General features: G+C 42.7%; 1 protein-coding gene across 2 annotated transcripts in view; it reads right to left on the reverse strand.

Moving 5' to 3' along the window:
* Positions 1-247: 247 nt before the first annotated feature.
* Positions 248-24,245, reverse strand: part of syn3 (synapsin III) — a 275,871-nt gene continuing 251,873 nt past the window's right edge. Inside the window, exons 11-14 of one of the 2 annotated variants that reach the window (XM_060902881.1) lie at positions 5,533-5,664; positions 5,199-5,241; positions 3,528-3,675; positions 248-739 (exon numbers count right to left, since the gene is read on the reverse strand). In XM_060902881.1, coding sequence (XP_060758864.1) covers positions 616-739; positions 3,528-3,675; positions 5,199-5,241; positions 5,533-5,664 — 447 coding nt within the window. In that variant the 3' untranslated portion in view covers positions 248-615. Of the gene's footprint in view, positions 740-2,272; positions 2,360-3,527; positions 3,676-5,198; positions 5,242-5,532; positions 5,665-24,245 lie in introns of those variants that run through there. The other variant, XM_060902882.1, reaches the window with a different exon arrangement.

The raw sequence follows: 24,245 nt of genomic DNA on the forward strand, positions 1-24,245 counted from the left end.
GGAAACGCTACTTTTCTGAAAATAGAGTGCTCTCTAAGAGCTATCACGAGAGGAGAAACCCAGCTTTAATTGCATTGCATCACTCGATGGAGAAACAGAACATTCGCAAATGAGTTTTGTTGACATTTTTAAAATATCGCTTTTATTTTACGCAAAAACTGCAATGGAAACCTGGCTATTGATTAAACCTACTAATTAACCAATGAGTTGGATCAGGAGTCTTAGAGCAGAGAAATCACTCAAATGTGATTTCAAACTTCCAGGACTGGAATGCTGTAAACGCTCAAGTTACTCAAGTTAAATCGTCTCTAATAACAGAAACTAAATATACAAGACAAGCTAGTTTTCCTTTTGTGGTTGTTTTCATAATGGAAACTTTGTGGATCTTCTCAATAAAGATATTATGGTTTAAAAAGGAAGTCAAATCTTTAGAATCTCTGAATCAGGGAAGAGGTAAAGGAAGGCAGGTTTGAACACACAATCACAGCTAGTGACATAGACCTACCGCACATCTTCCTTGGTCATGAGGTTAGCCTCTTCACTTCAACTCTACTGACCTTCACAACAAGAATCATTCCAAAAGTGCAGATCATGGTGTATGTGTGAGTGAGTGTATTAGTCGGAGAACAGGCTGGCGAAGGACTGGCGGAGGCTGCGGATGGTCTCAGCTTTGGCCTCATCGTCAACTGGGTTTCCTCTCAGTGTCTCCGTGAAGGTGTTTGTGAGAGACTGAGACTTGCTGAAAGATAACACGAGTAAATGGAGTTACTTGCGTCTGAACACAACTGATCAGTTACTGTATGCAAATGAGACGATAAGAACCTCCTAATGCTAAGGTCTCACATAGCCAGAATCACTTCAAGGTAGACGATTTTGAGCCTTCCGGGGGTCACCGGGACGTGTTCCGAGTCCATCCATTGGAATATGTGATAGCCAGGGAATTACCTTGACAACTGAGGGGGCATGGCTTCCATCCCTGGAAAGTTTCATCATGTTGAAAATTGCTGTGGGTCAAGCGCCGTATGAATTCATCCATCGTAACCGTGAAGGCATTCGTGAGCATCCTTGAGGCATACATGAGGCTTATGTGGGCTAAGGGTTACGATAGCATTCTGTCACAACTATCCATTCCATTATCCATAACCGCTTATCCTGTGCAGGGTCGCGGGCAAGCTGGAGCCTATCCCAGCTGACTACGGGCAAAAGGCGGGGTACACCCTGGACAAGTCACCAGATCATCGCAGGGCTGACACATAGAGACAAACAACCATTCACACACATTCACACCTACGGTCAGTTTGGAGCCACCAGTTAACCTAACCTGCATGTCTTTGGACTGTGGGGGAAACCGGAGCACCCGGAGGAAACCCACGCGGACACGGGGAGAACATGCAAACTCTGCACAGAAAGGCCCCCATTGGCCACTGGGCTCAAACCCAGAACCTTCTTGCTGTGAGGTGACAGCGCTAACCACTACACCACCGTGCCGCCCCTGTCGCAACCATCAAGCTCAAAATATTCATGGAACAACATTCTGCAGAAAGTGAAAAGTTTGCCTCGAGGGTGTGGCTTCTTGCTTCTTGCTGTGGATACGCCATATTGCAGGCGGGAAACCGTACACACTGCCGTCACTGCCATACGTTGCTGCCGCCATTGGTTTTACCGGAGTCTTCTGTCACTACTGTCGCGGCTACCATGGCTTCATTTACATATTTACTCCCCCCAAAATTGATGCGATGGATCACCTCCAAAATCTGCTGGAATGGTCATGGTAGGCCCCAGCCACGGTTCTCGCGGATCAACCGGCTATGTCTGACCTTGGCATTAGACATCCCAATGTAACATATGAACATGAAGCGCTTTCAGACCAAACAGTTCTAAGGACTTGTCGAGAGGAACCGCTCAATGTGGATCTCCCTTGAGAAGTACATATCTTTTTCCCTGTTTACATTCACACCACCAGTAGGAACGCTGAGGTGACGTATGCTGCTTGTTATGTGACGTTATCAGGAAAGGCTAATGAAGATTTTTATATTTCACTTAGATGCATCAAAATCACTTTGTATTTCCTTTATCGCATATACATGTAATAAAACCTGGACTTCGCTGTCGGGCCATTTGTCTTTTATTTTCTTCATTTTTTTAACACTAACATTAAGCGCTGTTGTTTAAACAACTAACATTTTACGTGGATTTTTAAAAATGGCAGTTATGGATGCTGCATTGGCTTGTGTTCAATCAATCAACGTACACTTACGTCACTCATGGTTCCTCTTGTGTTGGGAGAGACCTATGCTGAAGTAGGAGCTAAAATAGTCCCTCAGAACAGCATTCTAAGAACTACAATTGTTCTCAGTTCCTGCAGGAGGAACACACAAAAACGAGGGAACATCCTCCAGCAGTTCTAAGAACTATGAAAAAGTTCCTCCGGTCTGAAAGCATCTATAATATTTACATATGTAAACATTTTCAGACATAAATACAATTATCTTTTTTACAACCCCAATTCCAAAAAAGTTGGGACGCTGGGTAAACTGTAAAAAACAAAATGTGATAATTTGCAAATCCTATACTTTATTGAAAATAGTACAGAGACAACATATCAAATGTTCTCATCTCATTATCTCTAGCCGCTTTATCCTGTTCTACAGGGTGGCAGGCAAGCTGGAGCCTATCCCAGCTGACTACGGGCGAAAGGCGGGGTACACCCTGGACAAGTCGCCAGGTCATCACAGGGCTGACACATAGACACAGACAGCCATTCACACTCACATTCACACCTACGGTCAATTTAGAGTCACCAGTTAACCTAACCTGCATGTCTTTGGACTGTGGGGGAAACCGGAGCACCCGGAGGAAACCCACGCGGACACGGGGAGAACATGCAAACTCCGCACAGAAAGGCCCTCGCCGGCCACAGGGCTCGAACCCGGACCTTCTTGCTGTGAGGCGACAGCGCTAACCACTACACCACCGTGCCGCCCATATCAAATGTTGAAACTGAGAAATTTAATCTTTTTTTTGAAAAATATAAGCTCATTTTGAATTTGGTGTCAGCAACGCATTTCAGAAAAGTTGGGACTGGGGTAACAAAAGACTGAAAAAGTTGTGTAATGCGGGAAAAAAAAAAGAATTCATTGACAACAGGTCAGTCACATGATACATGATTGGGTATAAAAAGAGCATCCCAGAGAGGCGGAGTCTCTCAGAAGTAAAGATGGGGATGGGTTCAGCGCTCTGTGAAAGACTGCGTGGGCAAAATGAAATATAGGGTTTCCATGATTTGCAAATTTTCGCATTCTGTTTTTATTTATACGGTAGTTGACACAGCGTTCCAACCTTTTTTTTTGAACTGGGGTTGTAATTATCCATGACCCATCCATCCAGCTGTCAGAAATGCTGCGATACACACATCTGGGTGTTCTTCACTTTGTTCTGCCCCACATATAGCAAATACAGCATGTCCTGTATAAAATGGCGGATGTTGGTGGTTAAACTAACATGGTGAGAGTGGATTAAGAGCTTACTTGAGCTGTGGTGCTTGTTTCTGAGAGGAGGATGCTGGGATGGGGCCGGGCTGGAAGGCTTGACTGGGAGAGGTGCTCGCAGAGCGAGCTCGCTGTGGAGAGCCCTGTGCAGACTGAGACGGTGAGGCAGAGCCTGACCGAGGACCTCCTACACACATACACACACACAGAGTAGTGTACCGGTATGTATTGTTAATCATCCTAAGAATTTACATGTAGCTATAATATATTGGGTGTTCTAAAACCTCTGGGAAAATTATTACTAAGCAGTGAATAATCGTCGTCATTTCACAAGATACTGTATTACTAAAGAAACCACATGAGCAAGCCGTCTAGACGAGTCTTGTTGCGTCTGTGGATAGATTCTTAGAAAAAAAACAACAGCTTCCACTTCCTTAGAAATGATGGCTTGATTTAATACTACCAAATTTACAGGCAATGCTTTTTGCTATTTATTACCTCGCCCTGGACAGAGTCCACCAGGGGACGAGGTATTGTTTTCGGTGGGGTTTCTTTGTTTCTTTTGCTAGCAACATTATGGGAAAACAGCTGGACCAATCTTCATGAAACTTTCAGGATGGATGGGCATTGGTCTCAAATAGACCCTCCAACATTTTGAGGGTCATCCAGTCAAGGTCACCAAAAAGGTCAAAATAGTTTTTTTTTCCACGATATTTTCCTTCATATTCATCATATTTTTTTAAAGATATTTTTTGGGGCTTTTTTCACCTTTATTGGATAGGACAGTGTAGAGACAGGAAATGAGCAGGAGAGAGACGGGGAGGGATCGGGAAATGACCTTGGACTGGAATCGAACCCGGGTCCCCGGATTTATGGTATGGCGCCTTATCCACCTGAGCCACGACGCCCCCATATTCATCATATTTACTTCAAACCAAATCCAAAATGTTCATCTTTCAATTCAGCTTCCATTGATATGCTACATGACAGGGTATCTCTCATGGTTTTCTTAGTGATTGGGGGTCAAATGTCAGGGGTCAAGGTCACAAGTTTTCAGAGGCTCATAACTGGGAAATGGTTCAAGATACAGACATACTTAATATTATCAACATATAGGAAGTCATATATGGGCTTTGATTCGGCACCATAACCTTTGACCTTGAGTGACCTTGAAAGGTCATAGGCATGGTCACGGATTTTCAGAGGCTCATAACTGTGAAACGGTTCAAGATAGACAGATACTTAATATTATTGACATATAAAAAGTCACATCTGGGCTTTCATTTGGCACCATGACCTTTGACCATGAGTGACCTTGAAAGGTCAAACTCAAGGTCACAGGTTTTCAGAGGCTCATAAATTTAAAATGGTTAATGATAGACAGATGTTTACCATGATCAATATATAAGAAGTCCCATATGGGCTTTCATTTGCCACCATGACCTTTGACCTTGAATGACTTTGAAATGTCAAACTCAAGGTCATGGATTTTCATAGGCCTATAACCTGACAACTGATGATTGAGAAATATTACCATTATCAACATATAGGTAGTCCCATATGGGCTTTCATTTAGCACCATGAATGTTGAGCTTGAATGACCTTGAAATGCCAAACTGAAGGTCACGGATTCACCTTGTAAGGTGAATAGGCCAGACAGCCGGGTGAGGTTTGTTTTGCCTGGCAGCACTTGTTTTCTTTGTAACTCACCTTGAGCTCGTCTCGGCTGAGTCGTCTGAGGGCCAGGCTGTGTCTGTCGCAGAGACAAAATAATATATTAGCAAGTTAATATTATCAATTTTATCTATTTATTAAGGTTTTCAGATATACCACTTCCTGTTTTGTAGATACTGTCAGACGTCTTTTGATTGGCCATTGAATCACTGAATTTTCAAATATCTTTCAAATCACAAGCTCAGTATGTATTTCAAGATCAGTCACTTTGCACTTTATTAATGACCTATATAATGTTTAAGCAATGTATAAAGTACGTCATGCATCATATTATAAAGCAGTGAGTCAGTATTGGGGTTTGTTTGGGCACCTTGGCATTGGAGGACTGAGGAGAGGTGATGCCAAGCAGAGCAAAGGCCATCTTGTTGAGGACCAGCTCAGAGATGAGCTGCCTGTCCTCCTCCACATGCTCACCAATCAGAGGCATAGAGCTGTCCATCACCTGAAACAAATCAGATCAGACCGTGATCTTTTGAGGGAGTCTTTAAACCAAGACCAGAGGCTGCGGTACTTCTGTTTGACCACTTGGTGACAGTGTTATGATGTTTCAAAAAAGGTTCTCTAAAGAAGACTCTGGATTTCTCAACACTGTTCTAGAAAATAGGACAAAGAAATATAAAAATGAATAACACACAATTAGTGTCTACGTGTCAGCCCTGTGATGACCTGGTGACTTGTCCAGGGTGTACCCCGCCTTTCGCCCGTAGTCAGCTGGGATAGGCTCCAGCTTGCTTGCGACCCTGTAGAACAGGATAAAGCAGCTAGAGATAATGAGATGAGATGAGAACACACAGTTATATCTTTAGCTCCGATATCTTGGGAAGTATTTTTCTCAAATATTAAAATTTGAGCATTTTTTCCATTCCCAGATGAAAGATGGCCAATGTGAAAGAAATGTGGTGATATCTTTGGACGTGGTTCAAAACCACGGTCCTATGTCACACTGTGAGGGAGCTTCAAAGATGGCCGGTGTCAGTCTTGCAAGCAATTGGATAAAATTCTGACAGTGTCAGAAATTTAGGATGACCATCTCACAGTGTGATCGCTGCTATGACCTACGTCTACTAACCAACCAATAGGAATGCAGCATGATATGATGTACTGATCAATGCGACACTGGCACCAAACTCAAATGTAACAGATGGAGGTAAAACAAATGGACGTGCAAAACAAAATGTTTGGGATTCCAACAAAGAACATCTTGAATTGTAGCAGCAGAAACGTTGTTTACATGAGGTGTCCTCCAGCTGTTATCATGACTGCATCAAGAAGGACAAAGCTATTGCAAGGACTCAATTCTTGCTTAGCTTCATTATTTACCACTGTAGCAGCGCAGGTGGATGACACACGTCAATGACGTTTTATTCTTGTATATTGACTTGCGCCATAGCCTATGATTCAGTAAGTGATATCATACAGTCCACATACATCAATCTTTATGCTGTACCCAAATTTATTAGAACCATGCCTCACAGTGTGAATTGCACACAATAAACTTGCTGGTTAGAGAAACAGCCTTCAGCCCAAAGGGTCACTGGTTCGATTCCCTGGACTGGCAGGAAAATCCATGGCTGAAGTGTCCTTGAGCAAGGTACCTAACCCCCAACTGCTCCTCAGGCACTCTGTGTGTGTGTACATGTCTGGATAAGAGCGTCTGCTAAATGCCTGTAATGTCTGTAGCCACCATGATAAATACAGCAAACTGTTGAAGTTCTTTTATATTCTTATTTTTGTACATGTGGTTCTTCTCTTCATTTCAGACCACAGATTTTCAATGGGGCTCAAATCCAGACTTGCGCATTGGAAAAAAACAAAACAAAACATTGGTTTTGTCTCTGGTAGCTGTTTCTACATTGATTTAGCTGTATATTTGGAGTTATTATCTTGCTGAATGAGCTAACAACCAGGCAAATTAAATCTTTCACAGTGTGGTTTTAAGGCCGGTGGCGGTAACAAGGTTTAAATTATCGGTATTTTAACAATTTTTGTTATGGGTTTGGTTGTTTGCAATGGAATTTATGACCTCTTGCAAGTCTCTTTTGTGTTTAAAGTGGTGGTCGGGGAAGCCATGGCCAAATGGTTAGAGAAACAGCTTTGGGACCAAAAGGTTGCTGGGTTGATTCCCTAAACCAGCAGGACTGGCTCAAGTGCCCTTGAGCAAGGCACCTAACCCCCAACTGCTCCAGCAAGCGTGGCAGTGTACCTTGTGTCTGATTAGCCCCCCAAAAAACAAAAACAAACAAAAAAACCCTGATGATACGATTATCAGTTTGGGCAAGAATCCAGCCATAACATAACATGGTGGTGGATAATATGGTTTCATACTGTATTTGTGCAACCTCATATTTGATCAAAGGGAACACTTCTTATACAGAAAGGTGTCAGCAGTAACTTTTTCAGCAGTTTGTGCTACGGTAGCTCTTCTGTGGGATTGGACCATATGGGCAAGCCTTTGTGTCCTGTGCAAATCAATGAGTCTTTGACACCCATTACCCTGTCGCCAGTTCACCGGTTGTCCTTCCGTGGACCAATTTTGGCAAGTACTAACCACTGCATACCGGGAACACACCACAGGATGTGCCATTTTGGAGATGATCAGGCCCAGTCATCTCACCATCACAGTTTGGCCCTTGTCAAAGTCACTCAGATCCTTACACTTGCCCATTTTTCCTGCTTCCAACACATCAACTTCAAGAACTGATTGTTCTCTTGCTGCCTCATATATCCCACCCCTTGACAGATGCCATTGTAATGAAATAATCAATGTAATTCACTTCACTTGCCAGTGTTTTTATTTGTATGGCTGATCGGTGTGTGTATATATCAAAACATCATACTGTATATGTTTTTGAAATAGGTACCATACAGGTACATTGCCACCTCGCTGCTTCAGGGTTTCTGATTTGATCCTGATCTCAGGTTCCTCTGGGTTCTCCGATTTTCTCTGACCTTCCAAATGCATGCTGGTAGGTGGATCAGCTTCTCTAACTTCTCACCCTAGGTGTGAATGTTTGCGTTTGCGTGTGTGTGGCGCCCTGTGATGTCCTGGTGTCCTGTCCAAGCTGCATTCCCAAACTGCTCCCAGTTTTCTCAGAACAGGCTCCAGATCCATTACCACCCTGACCAGGATAAATGAGTAAATCAATGTTTTTGAAGTAAAGTTCGATATTTAAATAATGATTGTGAGAATGACTGTGTTAGAGTAAAAAGTCCAAATGTGTGACAATTTATTTAATAAAATATCTTTCTCATTTACTTGAACACCACCATTCATTCTGGAGCTGACTGTAACCAAACACTGCAAAAACATCCAATATTTTTTACAGATTCAAAGATTATATAAATAAACAAGGCAGACATTGCTTTTCTGTTGATTCTCTATTGTTACGAGATTATATATTGACAAGACAGTACCTTGCAAAAGTATTCATCCCCCTTGGTGTTTGTTCTGTTTTGTCGCATTACAAGCTGGAACTAAAATGGATTTTGGAGGGTTAGCACCATTTGATTTACACAACATGCCGACCACTTTAAAGGTGCAAATTGTTGTTTTATTGTGGCACAAACAATAATTAAGATGAAAAAAAAAAAAACAGAAATCTGGAGTGTGCATAAGTATTCACCCCCTTTAGTGTGAAACCCCTAAATAAGCGCTGGTCCAACCAATTCACTTCACAAGTCACATAATTAGTTGATTAAGATCCACCCGTGTGTAATCAAAGTGTCACATGATCTGTCACATGATGTCTGTATAAATAAACCTGTTCTGGAAGGACCCTGACTCTGCTACACTACTAAGCAAGCAACATGAAAACCAAGGAGCCTCCAAACAGGCAAACAGGTCAGAGACAAAGTTGTAGAAAAGTATAGATCAGATTTGGTTATAAAAAAAAATCCCAAACTTTGAATATCTCACAGAGCACCATTAAATCCATTATAGCAAAATGGAAAGATGATGGCACCACTACAAACCTGACAAGAGAAGGCTGCCCACCAAAACTCACAGACCAGGAAAGGAGAGCATTAATCTGAGATGCAACAAAGACACCAAAGATAACACTGAAGGAGCTGCAAAAATCCACAGCGGAGATGGGAGTATCTGTCCATAGGACCACTTTAAGCTGTACACTCCACAGAGCGGGGCTTTATGGAAGAGTGGCCAGAAAAAAGCCATTGCTGAAGAAAACATGTTTGGAGTTTGCCCAGCAGCATGTGGCAGACTCCCCAAATACATGGAAGAAGAATCTTTGGTCAAATGAGACCAAGATTGATCTTTTTGATCTTCATGGGAAATGCCATGTACGGTATGGTGCAAACCCAACACTCTGAGAACAGCATTCCTACAGTGAAGCATGGTGGTGGCATCATCATGCTGTGGGGATATTTTTCATCTACAGGGACAGGAAAGCTGGTCAGGACTGAAGAAAAGATGGATGGCACTAAATACAGGGGAATTCTGGAGGAAAACCTGTTCAAGTCGGCCAGAGGTTTGAGACTGGGATGAAGGTTCATGTTCCAGCAGGACAATGACCCTAAACATACTGCTAAAGCTACACTGGAGTGGTTTAAAGGGAAACATTTAAATGCCTTGGAATGGCCTAATCAAAGCCCAGACCTCAATCCAATTGAGAATCTGTGGCATAACTTGAAGATTGCTGTACACCAACGCAACCCATCTAACTTGAAGGAGTTGGAGCAGTTTTGCCTTGAGGAATGGGCAACAATCCCAGTGGCTAGATGTGCTAAAGTAATAGAGACACACCCCAAGATGGCTCTACAAAGTATTGACTTTGGAGGGGTGAAAACCTATGCACACTCCATATTTTTGTTTTTTCTTCTTAATTGTTTGTCACAATAAAAATAAATAAATAAATGTAAATTTTTTTGCAGCTTTAAAGTAGTCAGCATGTTGTGTAAATCAAATGGTGCTAACTCCTCAAAAATCCATTTTAATTCCAGCTTGTAATGCGACAAAACAGGACAAACACTAAAGGGGATGAATACTTTTGCAAGACACTGTAGTTTGAAATAAATACATCGCAGGATTCTAGAGGAGAAAACAGTGACATGATGAGCATTTTATCTGCGGATCAAGTGAAAATAAGCCTGGAGTGTCAGAAATAACAAGCCGTACGCTTTCTGAAATAGAGAATTAGTGTTAAAAACAAAACATTCTTGATTTAAAACAGTTAAAGAGGTGCAGAAATGAAAAGGTTGTTGAAAAACAGGAAACTCAGAAGCAGTGCTGTTAATCCGGAGGGCTTTAGTCGGGATTACTGTGGCCTAATAAAAGAAAAGAAGAAGGAAGAAGACTGGGATCAGGTCTGGGTGTTTTGAGGCCGAGTGCGGCGGGTACAAGGCAGCGTTATAGTCGGAAAGTTTGCAATCCCATGGGCTCAAAGAAGAGAGACTGGCTGTAAAGTTTGTCCCACAACACTGACTCATACATGTGTCTGGCGTTGGATTTCATGCTGGGAAAGAGGTGTGTCCCCTCACATGGGTAGCAAAACAGATGCGTCGAAGGTTGAAAAGGCAGACACATGGGCATAGAAGAACAGTGCAAGTGGAAGACTCGTGTCTTGGCCGCTGGCTTACATGTGAGCAGTTCTCTGGTGTAAACAACGTTTGGGACAAGGGAAGAGCCACAAGCTGCTGAGAGCATGAAAGAGAGGAAGAGGTGGAGTGAGGAAAGGCTAGAGCAGAGAGGCCCTCCTAAAATATTGCTTCTTTATCTCCTGGGATTCATGCAATATATAAGTCTTTCCACAGTGCACTCTTTTAGGACTTTTAGTTTAGCAAAATCACATCATGTTTGTTCCTTCTTAACTTCCAAGAAAAATCAGTGAATGTTATCACAGTGCTGTGTTTTAAAAGGCAGGCTTTAAACGTAACATACTCTCACCGGCCACTTTAATAGGAACTTGTTCTTGAGTCTAAGGGTGTATTCAGACCAGGATAGTTCGATAGTTCACTTGCTTTGGTCCGAACCAAATGTTTTTTTCATTTTTTCATTTTGGTGCGGTTCGCTTTCACACTGTACATTTTAGTAAGCCGACCAAAATCTGTCAACAAAGCCACGCGCCCTGAGGTCGTTCAGCTATTGGTCAGAGACGACACGCGCACAAAGCGTTAAGTTCAAAAGTAGTCATGGAGGCTTTCCGTGCTGTTATTCTTTTTAATGTCATCAAAGCTATATGTTTTTTCCAGTTTTCACAATTGTGCGATTACTATGCTGTTGTACAAGTAATTTATCAACGACGACGACAAAGGGCAAGGCGGCTACGGAGGATAGCGCTGATGAGCGCACATCATGTTGTGACAGTTCTGGCTCTTCACGCAATAGATGAATTTCTTTTTTGCGTCGCTAGTACCGCCACTTTTTGAAAGAATGTCCCTGATTTTAATGTAGGTCTGACGGAGTTTCTTCACTTTTAGCCGACATTGTTCTGGGGAGCACGTGAACCCCTTCTCCTTCATTTTCTCACTGAATACAGCAAACACGTCGGCATTTTTGTGTGTTCTCTCCAAAAGCTCAGATACGTGGACATCTGCCCATATATCCACAAGAGTACGCGTTTCTTCCTCGGCCCACGTTTGCCCCCTACTCATTTTTTGTACTCTGTAGTCTAGCCTACCACTGGTCTGAATGACTGAACGACTGTTGTAAGGTTCCCTTGACAACCGAAACAGTGTTTGCACTTTGCGGTGGAGTGTCAAGACTCTGTTTCCCATAATGCTCGACAAACGACTGAAGCTCCCGAGGTACAAAAAAGCAAAACTGTCGGATTAGGTCCGGCCTGCTTTCACACCTCCAAAAGATCCGCACCAGGGTTCCTTTGGTCCGGACCGAGTCTGACCTTGCAGCTCGGTCTCGGTCCGCTTGTTTGGTCCGGACCAGAGTTCGGTGGTTTGTATTCAGACCAACCCAAAAGGTCCGGACCAAGGGAAATTTGGTTCATTTGGTCCGGACCAAACAACGTAGGTGTGAATACGCCATAAGATTCCTGTTCTTGGCTGCAGGAGTGGAACTCAGTGTGTTGTTCTGCTGTTGCATGCTGAGATGCTTTTCTGCTCACCACAGTTGTAAAGAGCGATTATATGAGTTACTATATCCTTCCTGGCCAAAAAGCTCGAATCAATCTGGCCATTTTCCTCTGACCTTTTATCAGCAAGGTTTGTTTCCACCCACAGAACTGTCACTCACTCAATGTTGTTGTTTTTTTTTGCACCATTCTGTGTAAACTCTAGAGAATGGTGTGTGTGAAAACCCCAGGAGATCAGCAGTTTCTGAAATACTCAAATCAGTCCAACTGGCTCAAACCAACACCCATGCCACAGTGAAAGAAAGTCACATTTTGAGATCACAATTCTTCCCGTTCTGATGTTTGAACATTGTGAACATTAACTGAAGCTCTTGATTTGTATCTGCATGATTTTTTGCATCGTGCTGCTGTCAAGGGATTGGCTGATTAGATAATGGCATAAAACAGTAGGTGGATGGGTGCTCCTAATAAAGTGGCCAGTGAGTATATTATACCCCTTTTCCACATGTTGACACAGTTCCCTGAGGTCTTAATGAGAGGTCTGTGATGTACTTTGGTCAAAATACCACAAAGATAAAGCACCACAGCTCCCTTCTCACTCTGTTTAACCAGTTCTGTTCAAAACAGCTGATTTGTGTCTCTGTTCCTTTAAATGATAATGAACCACTCATGAGCTCACCCCCCTCCCATCCCCCAGCCAATCACATAGCACTTTCCTCCTGAATATTCATTTGCAAAAGCAGTTCTCAAGCCATGAATGGAGATACTCTGATGAGGGGGCAGGATTATTCTAATGAGCTCTACTTGTGACATAGAAAGAGGAACCGAATCTGAACGCCTTTTTGAAGCTCATGTTTTCTGAAATAGACAGAACAAAAGAAACTTAACTCTGGTCTTATTTCAGAGTTTGTAATAGTGGTTGGTAGACAGTTCAGATCCCCAAATGTATGTGCACAAGCACTGAAAAAGTGAGTTTTCCATATGTCTCCTTTAAAGAACTCTAGTATGTCTTTGCAGAGGTTCACTGCTTTAAGCCGTCATCACTATTGGTGAAATGGAACTAAACAGAAAACAAATGAACAGAAGAATCATTCATTTACACAGCCATGACTGCACAACTCTTTGGGTATTAAATGAAATTAAGGAATTTCACCAAGTGGTCAAAGCAGAGGGGCCTTCCCAAAGCACCAGCAGCAGTCGGGAGGTTCTGCCTGTTACTCATAACCACAGCCACCAAGCAGCCACTGCCTGGGCACAGACTTCAAACACCAGCCGTTTCCATCGCCGCTGTCCCGGCACACCCCCTGACTCCCTGTAATTTACTGGCTCAGAGTGATTCAGCAGACAACGAGGTTACATCATCCCGCTGGATACTGGACGTGAGGTGGTCGAGGCTGTTTTCATCAGTGGTGTGTAATGTTGTTTTCTCTGTTGCCTACTAACAGTGAAACACAGACGCGTCACAGCCCGATCAACCTGATGTGCCTCAAGTCAGGAAGATAGAGAATGAAGGCATAAAGTGATTCTTTTTTCTTGTTAATAAGATAAGATAAGATAGCCTTTTATTATCCCACAAGGGGAAATTTACATTGTTACAGCAGCAAAATATATACAGAGAAATCATTATGATATCTCTATGATTTATGAAATCACAGAGAGATTTCATAAATCTTTCACTACAATTTTTATCGAGTTTGGACATTTCCTTTTGGTTCTTTGAGTTTTGTTAACTTCCATTCATCCGTCCATCCACCCACCCATCTACCTACCAACCATCCATCCATCTATCTGTCTATACCTACCTAACTACCAACCATCCATCTACCTACCAACCATCAATTCATCCATATCTACCCACCCACCCATCTACCTACCAACCAACCAACCATCCATCTACCTACCTACCTACCAACCAACCATATCTACCCACCCACCTACCTACCTACCTTCCCATCCCATCTATCTGTCCTTTTCTGATTTTTTTTCCCAATCCAAAAGTAGACAAATTGATGTTTGCATTTAAAGATTTTGCTTTCCTTTGCCTCTGCATCCATCTTCAGGAAGGCTTTATTCTGGTCAGTGAATCCATAAGCTTTTTCAGGAACACTGGGCATGACTGAGCATGAACACACCCCAGACTGGGCACCAGTCCATCACAATGGGACAATCTCTTGGGACAATTCAACTATTGTCATTTGTAAAATGGAAAGAAACCAGAGAACCCCGAGGAAAGATAATGCTGTGCTTGCCTAGTTCACTGCCTCCCACCGAGGAACAGTTTAGAGCTGGAATGCGCTGTATCATCAGTTCCCTGGAGAGCGAAGCTTCCTGTCACGTCCAGAGTAAAAAACGAAACAAAAAAATTTGAAGTTCAGCTCTGACTAAACGGAGAGGAACTCCCGCTGTGAATGGTGTCCAAGTAAGGGCATTGTTTTCAGCGGCATACAGTGTCAATCTAGAAACAATATATCAACATATACAGTACCAGTCAAAAGTTTGCCCCCCCACTCATTCATAGGTTTTTATGTATTTTCTACATTGTAGAACATCAAAACTATGAAGTAACATATGGAGCATATACAGGCATGGAATTATGTGGTCAACAAAAAAAAAAATGTTAAACAAAACATGTTTCATATTTTAGAGTCTTCAAAGTATCCAGCATTTACCTTGATGATGCTTTGCACACTATTGGCATTATCTTAACCAGCTTCATGAGGGAGTCACCCGGAATGCTTTTCAATTAACAGGTGTGCCTCGTCAAAAGTTAACTAGTGGACAAGTTTCTTGCCTTCTTAATGCATCTGAGCTCAAACGGTAAATAGTAAATAATAAACATACAGTAAATATCCCTATTCCACAAATGGAGTAATCCATACATCAAGAACCGCTCAACTAAGTAAAGAGAAAGGATATCCATCATTACTTTAAGACATGAAGTGACTTTATGAATAAAATAATAATAATAAAGGGCGGCACGGTGGTGTAGTGGTTAGCGCTGTCGCCTCACAGCAAGAAGGTCCTGGGTTCGAGCCCCGGGGCCGGCAAGGGCCTTTCTGTGTGGAGTTTGCATGTTCTCCCCGTGTCCGCGTGGGTTTCCTCCGGGTGCTCCGGTTTCCCCCACAGTCCAAAGACATGCAGGTTAGGTTAACTGGTGACTCTAAATTGACCGTAGGTGTGAATGTGAGTGTGAATGGTTGTCTGTGTCTATGTGTCAGCCCTGTGATGACCTGGCGACTTGTCCAGGGTGTACCCCGCCTTTCGCCCGTAGTCAGCTGGGATAGGCTCCAGCTTGCCTGCGACCCTGTAGAACAGGATAAAGCGGCTAGAGATAATGAGATGAGATAATAAAAAAAGAAAAACCATTGAATTAGAATTAGGGGTGTCCAAACTTTTGACTGGTACTGTATGTAGACAGTATCTTACAATTTTAGCCAGTGACTGACAGTCCTACATTATATGTAGCATTATAAGTGATAGATGCAATGAAGAAAAAGTGTACGATTTTGAATTTTTTACTTTGCAGACAAAAGACAATTTCTTGAGTGTTCCTTGAAACTTATAAACTCCTGACTATTTTGGTCGCTCGTATTAGGGCATATTATTCAGTAACTACTCTGAATTATTCAATAACTACAGTGAGACTAATCAGAAAGGCATGTAGCACTGGGAGTGAGAAGTCTGGAGTGAACCTGCTGATGTGTCCTGAGTGTTAACGGGGTTAACATATAATCTGCGGCGTTCACAGAAAGGAATGTATGCTAAAGCAGGAAAGCAGCAAATCAATCCTGAAGATGGATTCAGAATGAAACTGCGCTTTTGTGAATCTCCAAGTTGAATGACTTGTGGTTAAAAATATGCTGAATATATATCTCATCTCATCTCATTATCTGTAGCCGCTTTATCCTTCTACAGGGTCGCAGGCAAGCTGGAGCCTATCCCAGCTGACTACGGACAAAAGGCGGGGTACACCCTGGACAAGTCGCCAGGTCATCACAGGGCTGACACATAGACACAGACAACCATTCACACTCACATCTACGGTCAATTTAGAGTCACCAGTTAACGTAACCTGCATGTCTTTGGACTGTGGGGGAAACCGGAGCACCCGGAGGAAACCCACGCGGACAACATGCAAACTCCACACAGAAAGGCCCTCGCCGGCCACGGGGCTCGAACCCGAACCTTCTTGCTGTGAGGTGACAGCGCTAACCACTACACCACCGTGCTGCCCCCGCTGAATATATCTCATCTCATCTCATCATCTCTAGCCACTTTATCCTTCTACAGGGTCGCAGGCAAGCTGGAGCCTATCCCAGCTGACTATGGGTGAAAGGCGGGGTACACCCTGGACAAGTCGCCAGGTCATCACAGGGCTGACACATAGACACAGACAACCATTCACACTCACATTCACACCTACGGTCAATTTAGAGTCACCAGTTAACCTAACCTGCATGTCTTTGGACTGTGGGGGAAACCGGAGCACCCGGAGGAAACCCACGCGGACACGGGGAGAACATGCAAACTCCGCACCGAAAGGCCCTCGCCGGCCCCAGGGCTCGAACCCAGGACCTTCTTGCTGTAAGGCGACAGCGCTAACCACTACACCACCGTGCCGCCCCCACTGAATATATATATATATATATATATATATATATAAAAAATACATAATGTATTTGTAAAAAAAAACAGTACAAAGGAGTTAAGTAGAAAGACTATAAACCTGTGAAAAGACTAATACTATGAAACGCAATGAGCAGAAAACAAACTTGATCGCTATTTGTTATGGCCACAGTTTGGTTTTGCGCATGTTCATTGTTCGGCAGGTTTTATACACTTTATTGTTACAGACTCAAAGGTCCAAATAATACATATAAAAATACACACTTACAAAAAAAAAAAAAAAAAACATTTAAGATAGGCCAACATAAAGTTGGCTTTTCCAATGTTTCCACATGTCAGAAATATATAAAATATCACTCTCCTTTATATTACACAAACTCATGATGATAACATTTCTAGATTCATATAACCTACACATAAATTTGTGCATAAGTTTCCTCATCAGAGCCTGAAATGTAGGAACCTTAGCATTTACAAACAAAGCACTTGCACTTTCCCACCTCGGGGCTTTAAGCAATATTCTCAGTGCATCATTATAAGCCACCTTAATCTTATTTATCTTTGCTTTGCTATAATTATACCAAAGCTGAGCTGTATACAGTGATGTACAATAAGTTCTAAAAAGACATGTTTTGACTTCATATGTACACATATAGAACTTTCGTGCCAGCATATTCGCTTGAGCATACAATTTGTAGCACTGGCGCTGGATATCATCATCATCACTTAAATCATTCCTTAGTAGATGTCCCAAATATTTTGTTTTCGTAACAACTGTCAGCTCACTATCATTTAGAAAAAAAGAAGGAAAATGTAACTTTTTATCCTCCTTAGCCCTAGCAATCATTATAACACTCTTTTTTGGGTTGTATTTGATGTCATACTCTATGCCATAATCTGAACAGACTCTAAGCAGTTGCTGCAGACCAGCACTATAAGGAGACAACACAACTAAGTCATCAGCATATAATAAATGATTGACAACCTTATCCCCAATCATACATCCAGTCTTACAGTCTTTTAACTTCATAGACAGCTCGTCCATATAAAAATTAAAAAGAAAAGGAGAGAGAATACCACCTTGTCTGACCCCGTTGGAAACAAAAAAATAACTAGAGGAGGCCTCACCCCATTTGACCTGCATGGTTTGATGAGAATACCAGTACTGCAAGATGCGGATCAAATATAAAGGAACCCCTCGTTCATATAATTTTAAAAATAATTTCCCGTGATTAACACGGTCAAACGCCTTAGATGCGTCTAAAAAACACATAAATATGGTAGAGTTCTTTTTCGTATACTTTGATATAAGCTCTTTCAATGCATATATACACAAGTCTGTTCCATGTTTATGCTTAAAACCAAACTGATTGTCAGTTGTTATCACATATCCTTGGAGCCTATCCAAAATAATCCGCTCCAAAACTTTGGAGATAATGCTTGCAAGTGCAATAGGCCTATAGTTGCCCGAGTTAGATGCTTTACAAGTTTTATCTTTAATGACTGGAACCAATAATACAGATAAAAGGGAGTCTGGTAATACACCATGTGCCAACAGGCCAGAAAAACACAAAGCCAGCAACACAGAAAGTCTGTAGCTCGCATACTTCAGATGCTCTGCAGAGATTTGATCAGGGCCACTGGCTTTATTTACTGCCAGCTTACCAATGGCATCACACACCTCATCTGGTCTAATAACCATAATGTCATCAGGAACAACATAATCATCAACTTTAAAAACAGCACTATCAACACAGTTAAAAATTTCCCCAAAATGCATAGCCCAAAACTCAGCAATATTCCCGTCCCCAACTATACCATCTATAGTGGAGGGAAGGGGAATCTTGCTGTTGTTAATAGCCCTCACTTCATTCCAAAATTCCTGAACACTATTCTGTTGAAGTTTTCTAGCCATTGAGTTAGCCCTCATCATTTGCTCATTTTTTTTCACATAGCGTATGGCATATTTATATCTAGCATTAGCGGCCTTTTTATTCTGAAACTCTGGGCCATGTCTGGCTTTTCCAGCAGCTACCCAGCTTCTTAATGCTTGTTTAGCCTCAGAATGGAGATCAGCCACATATTCACTCCATCCAGGCCTAATCTTTTGTTTTTTCTTATCTCGAATAAAATACTTCCCATCATTAACCAAGCAATTAACAATATTTTCATACATATCAAATAAATAATTACAGTGGTCCTGATTTTTACAATTAGAGTCACAGGAAAATACTAAATATGGTATATATACACTACTGAGACTAGTATCAGTTAGTGCATTATAATTCCAAAGATCACTCTCAGAGAGCTTATCCCACTTTATTTTATTATATGTATGTTGACATCTATTATTGTCAGACAATACTGGTAGGCAGCTCAAATTTAATGTCATTGAGACAGGAATATGGTCTGACATAGCCAGATCATATCGAATGTTAACGTCAGATATACAGTCATGGGCATCAGCTGTGCATATACAATGGTCCAGCCAGGATGTTGTATGCCATGCCTCGCTAATGTATGTATAGCTATTATCAGGCAACAGCATTTTACTGGATAACACCAGTTTACTATTTTGGCAAAAGTCCTGTAAATATTGTCCAAACATAGACTGATTATCCGAAATGTCAGCATTCAGATCACCCATAACAAATATACTTGTACACTCATTTTCTTTAATAAAAGAACTAATGAATGCTAATCTGTTAAGGAATTCGTTCTCATTCTGGTTACATTCATAGGGGGTGTAAACATTTAAAATAACAAACTCATTTTTCTCATAGACCACCTTGATGGCTATAGCCCAGTCAACCTGCAACCGCAAGACAGTTATCAGTGAGTCATACTTCTTTTGCCAGAATATGGCCACACCACCAGGTATTCTACCCCGTATAATGCCCAAACTCAAATCAGTTGTAGACTCCCCTGCCCCATAAAAATCATTATGCACAGAGTTAAGTTTGTCGAGGTCTTGTTTGGGCAATAAAGTCTCTTGTATGCACAGAATATCCACGCTGTTTAAAAGTTGGTCAATCACAATGCGACGCACTTTATCGCTATCACTCTGCCCTAAGCGCAGGCCACGCGCATTGTATGACACAACTTTCATGTTTACAATCCATCCTCAGCCGCGGCAGATGTCCCGGCCCCAGACACAACACTACTCCTCACCACTCCAGGAGTTTTTATGTCCACTGTTTTCCGTGCTTCATAGAAGCGGCGCACAAAGATGCCATCTGGCCAAATTTCCGGATCATACATTTCCTCGACCTTTTCGCATTCTGCCATGATTTTAAATGAGCTATATCGCTTTTGAACACTGTCTATCTTTTGGCAAGTCACATCTCGGTGCAATTTATCTTTAAGATAACAAGTCAATGCTTCCGATTCTACATCCGGGGAAAATCTCGAGGCGAAGACACTCACCAACTTAGTTTTTATGGCTCGTAAAGATCCGCATACACTGGTTCCAACAATACCACTGTTCTTCACCCTCCGAGCCGAATTCAGGCGCGGTTTGGGTTGAAGCTGGGTCAGTCTGCCAGCCTGTTGCTGTTGTCGTCGGCCCCTCCTGACTACACTGCTATATGTTAAAGAAGCAGATAGCCTGGGAGATTGGTCAGCGACTCCATCCGCTGTACTGGCAGTAGGCCTATCCGTAATAGGATTCAAGGTTTCAATCACCATCACCGCGCTATCCACATCTCGCCCTGCGGCGGCCTCACCGCTGTCTGATGGCGTTGGCACATTATTCAAGACGGGTTCGCAGTTCTCAACAGCACACAAACGCTGGTTTAGTCCACTTGCTATCATCCGAAGATCATCGCATTGCCCTGTTTGCACAGACACCGCTTGCTTCAGGGATGTTATATCCGCACTGACACGCTCCAAAGTCCGCAACATACATGACACATCAATACTGTTAAAAGTTACAGGAGGCAGTTCATCTAAATGATGCGACACAAAGTGAGGGATGTTTTCCCCAGCCTCGTTAAGCACTTTAAGACAGCTTTTAATGTTGTTTACGTCTTTCTGTGGCCCCTTGTGCGTAACAAAACGCTGAGTTGTGTGGGGGCAGAGTTCAAACAATGCCTTCTTTGAATTCTCAATCCACTCGGATCCAAAGTGGTTCACAGCCACCAATATTATATCGTCCTGACTCAGTGTCTTCATTTTCACAACAAGAAAGTTCAGCAGTTCATCCTCCACCAGAGTTTTACCGTTTGCTGTAGTGTAAATCTCTGGTTTTAGTCGAGCTTTTCTCAAAGCAGCACCACCTTTACCTGCTGTGTCCGCCATCTTGGATTTATAGTAGGATTTATGATAGGTTGAACAGTATTAAATTACTTCACATTTTATTTTCTTCAATAACTTAACTGGAAACGTAATAGTTTATGATCTAAACTTTTTTTTTTTGTTGGCACACGAATACATTGATTCATTCATCTTTATCCTGGTCAGAGTCATGGTGGATCCTGTCCTGGGAACACTGGGTATGAGGCAGGAGCAATTTAGCATAGCCATTCCATATACCAGTATGTTTTGGTGAGAGGGAACTGGAGAATCCTGGAGAGACATTCCACACAGACAGTAACCTGAGGTTAGGATGAAACCAGGGATCCTGGAGCTGTGAGGCAGCACTGTTACCGGCTGTGCCACCGAGTTGCGCACACCTAATAAAGTAGGTGTCAAATAAAAATGTGCACAGCTTTTAAACAGAAATTATACACATATCAGGAATAACATTAAAACCACTGACAGGCAATGTGAAGAACATTGATTATCTCATAAATCTGTCTGGCATCTGTCAAGGGATGGGATATACAACTATTAGGCAGCAAGAGAACAGTCAGTTCTTGAAGCTGATGTGTTGGAAGCAGGAAAAATGGGCAAGGATCTGAGTGACTCCAAAACAGGTCTTGTGAGGTGTTCCTGGTGTGCAGTGGTAAGTAGCTACTAAAAATGGCCCAAGGAAGCATGGCTGAAGGTTCTCAGTCATCCAGGTCATCGTAAGCTGTAGGTGCTAAAGAAGGCAACTGGACTTGCTTGAAATCCTTGAAGACGTTTCACCTCTCATCCAAAAAGCTTCTTCAGTTCCCTGAAGAAGCAGCCTTTCAGATGAGAGGTTAGACATCTTCAAGGATTTCAAACAAGTCCAGTTGCCTTCTTTAGCATCTTTGGTCCAAGTAAGGATAATCAGTGACCAAGCAACAGGGTCAGGGGCTCCCAAGACTCACTGATGCATGTGGGGAGCAAAGACTAAACCATCTGGTCCGATCCCACAGAAGAGCTACTGTAGCACACACTGCTGAAAAAGTTAATGCTGGTTGTGATAAATAGGTCAGAACACACAGTGCATTGCAGCTTGCTACATATGGGGCTACATAGCGTGCCCATGCTAACCCGTGTCCACCTCTGAAAGCACCTACAATGGGCATGTGAGCATCAAAGCTGGACCATGGGGCAATAAAAGAAGGTGGCCTGGTCTGATGAATCAGGTTCTTTTACATTAATGGCTGTGGCCTCTTTCAGTTGGATAATGTTCTCTGCCACATTCCAAAGCTTGTTCAGGAATGGTTTGAGGAACATGACAAGCAGTTCAAGGTGTTGATTTGACCTCCAAATTCCACAGATCTCAAGCTGATGGAACATCTGTGAGATGTCCTGGACAAACAAGTCTGATCCATGGAAACCCCAACTCACAGGACGTAAAGGATCTGCTGTGAACGTCTCAGTGCCAGATACTTCATGTAATGGCTGATCGGTGTCCATTTCATGTATACACTTATCAGCAGTGCTTCCCACAGACCCTGCATTGGGCCTCCTGAGAGTAGATATGGCTAAGTGCTCCACAGAAAACATTCGTCTTTACGAATAGAAAGACAGAACCAGAACCGACCAATCTGCTGTCATTACATCACCTCAGAGCCAAGGCAGACAAATATCCCTATCTGTGCTGGACCATCATCAGTGTCGATGTATCTATGTGACTAATCTGGTCCTTGTGAGGTCATTACGACAAAAGAAAATATACAGAGCAATATCTGTGCATTTGCACAGATGTGTCCTACGATGAGCGCAACATGAGCCGCTGGGTTAAAAATAACCTTGACGAGTGGCTTTAGAGTGCCAGGATTCTCAGAAGTGGTGGTGGAGTGTTTTTCTTACACACAGGGCCTGAATGACTTCAGCCATCTGCCCTTCAGATTATCAGTGGGCCAAAGAGGAGTTTACAGTTTATGCTCCATCAGGTTTTCTTCTGTAGACCTTGGCATTGACTGGCTGAACAACAAACAATTTCCCAATGCCACAGTGCTGTTAGAGGCGAGGTCAAAGTTTAAGATTGTTATTCATTATTAAAACCACAGAGCGGGTGCTCAGAATGCTCGAATCTCATGGTCAGTAGGTGTGCATAATGTTTGTATAACAACAGCACACGCAGTTCCAGTTGTAAGGAACGATAAGTTAATAAGTTAAGCTTGTTGTTTCTGTAGTTACAGCTCAAACACAGGGACTTGTACGGCGGATGTTCCACATAATCCAAAACTAATAATAAACAGATTTTAAAAATGTGAATTACAAAGTAATTTTTATAGTCGTTGATGTGGTGATGTGTTTTGCTATTTAACATTTACACTGCAAAAACAGGCGGCACGGTGGTGTAGTGGTTAGCGCTGTCGCCTCACAGCAAGAAGGTCCGGGGTCAAGCCCCGTGGCCGGCGAGGGCCTTTCTGTGCGGAGTTTGCATGTTCTCCCCGTGTCCGCGTGGGTTTCCTCCGGGTGCTCCGGTTTCCCCCACAGTCCAAAGACATGCAGGTTAGGTTAACTGGTGACTCTAAATTGACCGTAGGTGTGAATGTGAATGGTTCTGTGTCTATGTGTCAGCCCTGTGATGACCTGGCGACTTGTCCAGGGTGTACCCCGCCTTTCGCCCGTAGTCAGCTGGGATAGGCTCCAGCTTGCCTGCGACCCTGTAGAACAGGATAAAGCGGCTAGAGATAATGAGATGAGACTGCAAAAACAACTGAATTTGAGGAGAAAATTCCTTAATACTAGTGGAATTACCTTGCTGCATGGACAGATAATTTTACTTGAGAAGACATCTTGGAATAAGTTGGTTACAATCTAGAGTTAGTTTTAATAAGCCAAGGCCTAATGGTTAGAGAAACAGCTTTGGGACCAAAAGGTTGCTGGTTCAATTCCCTGGACGAGCAGGATTGGCTTAAGTGCCCTTGAGCAAGGCACCTAACCCCCAACTACTCTGGCAAGAGTGGTGGTGTACCTTGTGTCTGATTAGCCAAAGAAAAACTGATGATGTGATTATCAGTTCGGGCACTGAACCTGACCGACTGAG

The sequence above is a fragment of the Neoarius graeffei genome, chromosome 21 (genome assembly GCF_027579695.1).
Source record: "Neoarius graeffei isolate fNeoGra1 chromosome 21, fNeoGra1.pri, whole genome shotgun sequence".
Taxonomy (NCBI): Eukaryota; Metazoa; Chordata; class Actinopteri; order Siluriformes; family Ariidae; genus Neoarius; species Neoarius graeffei.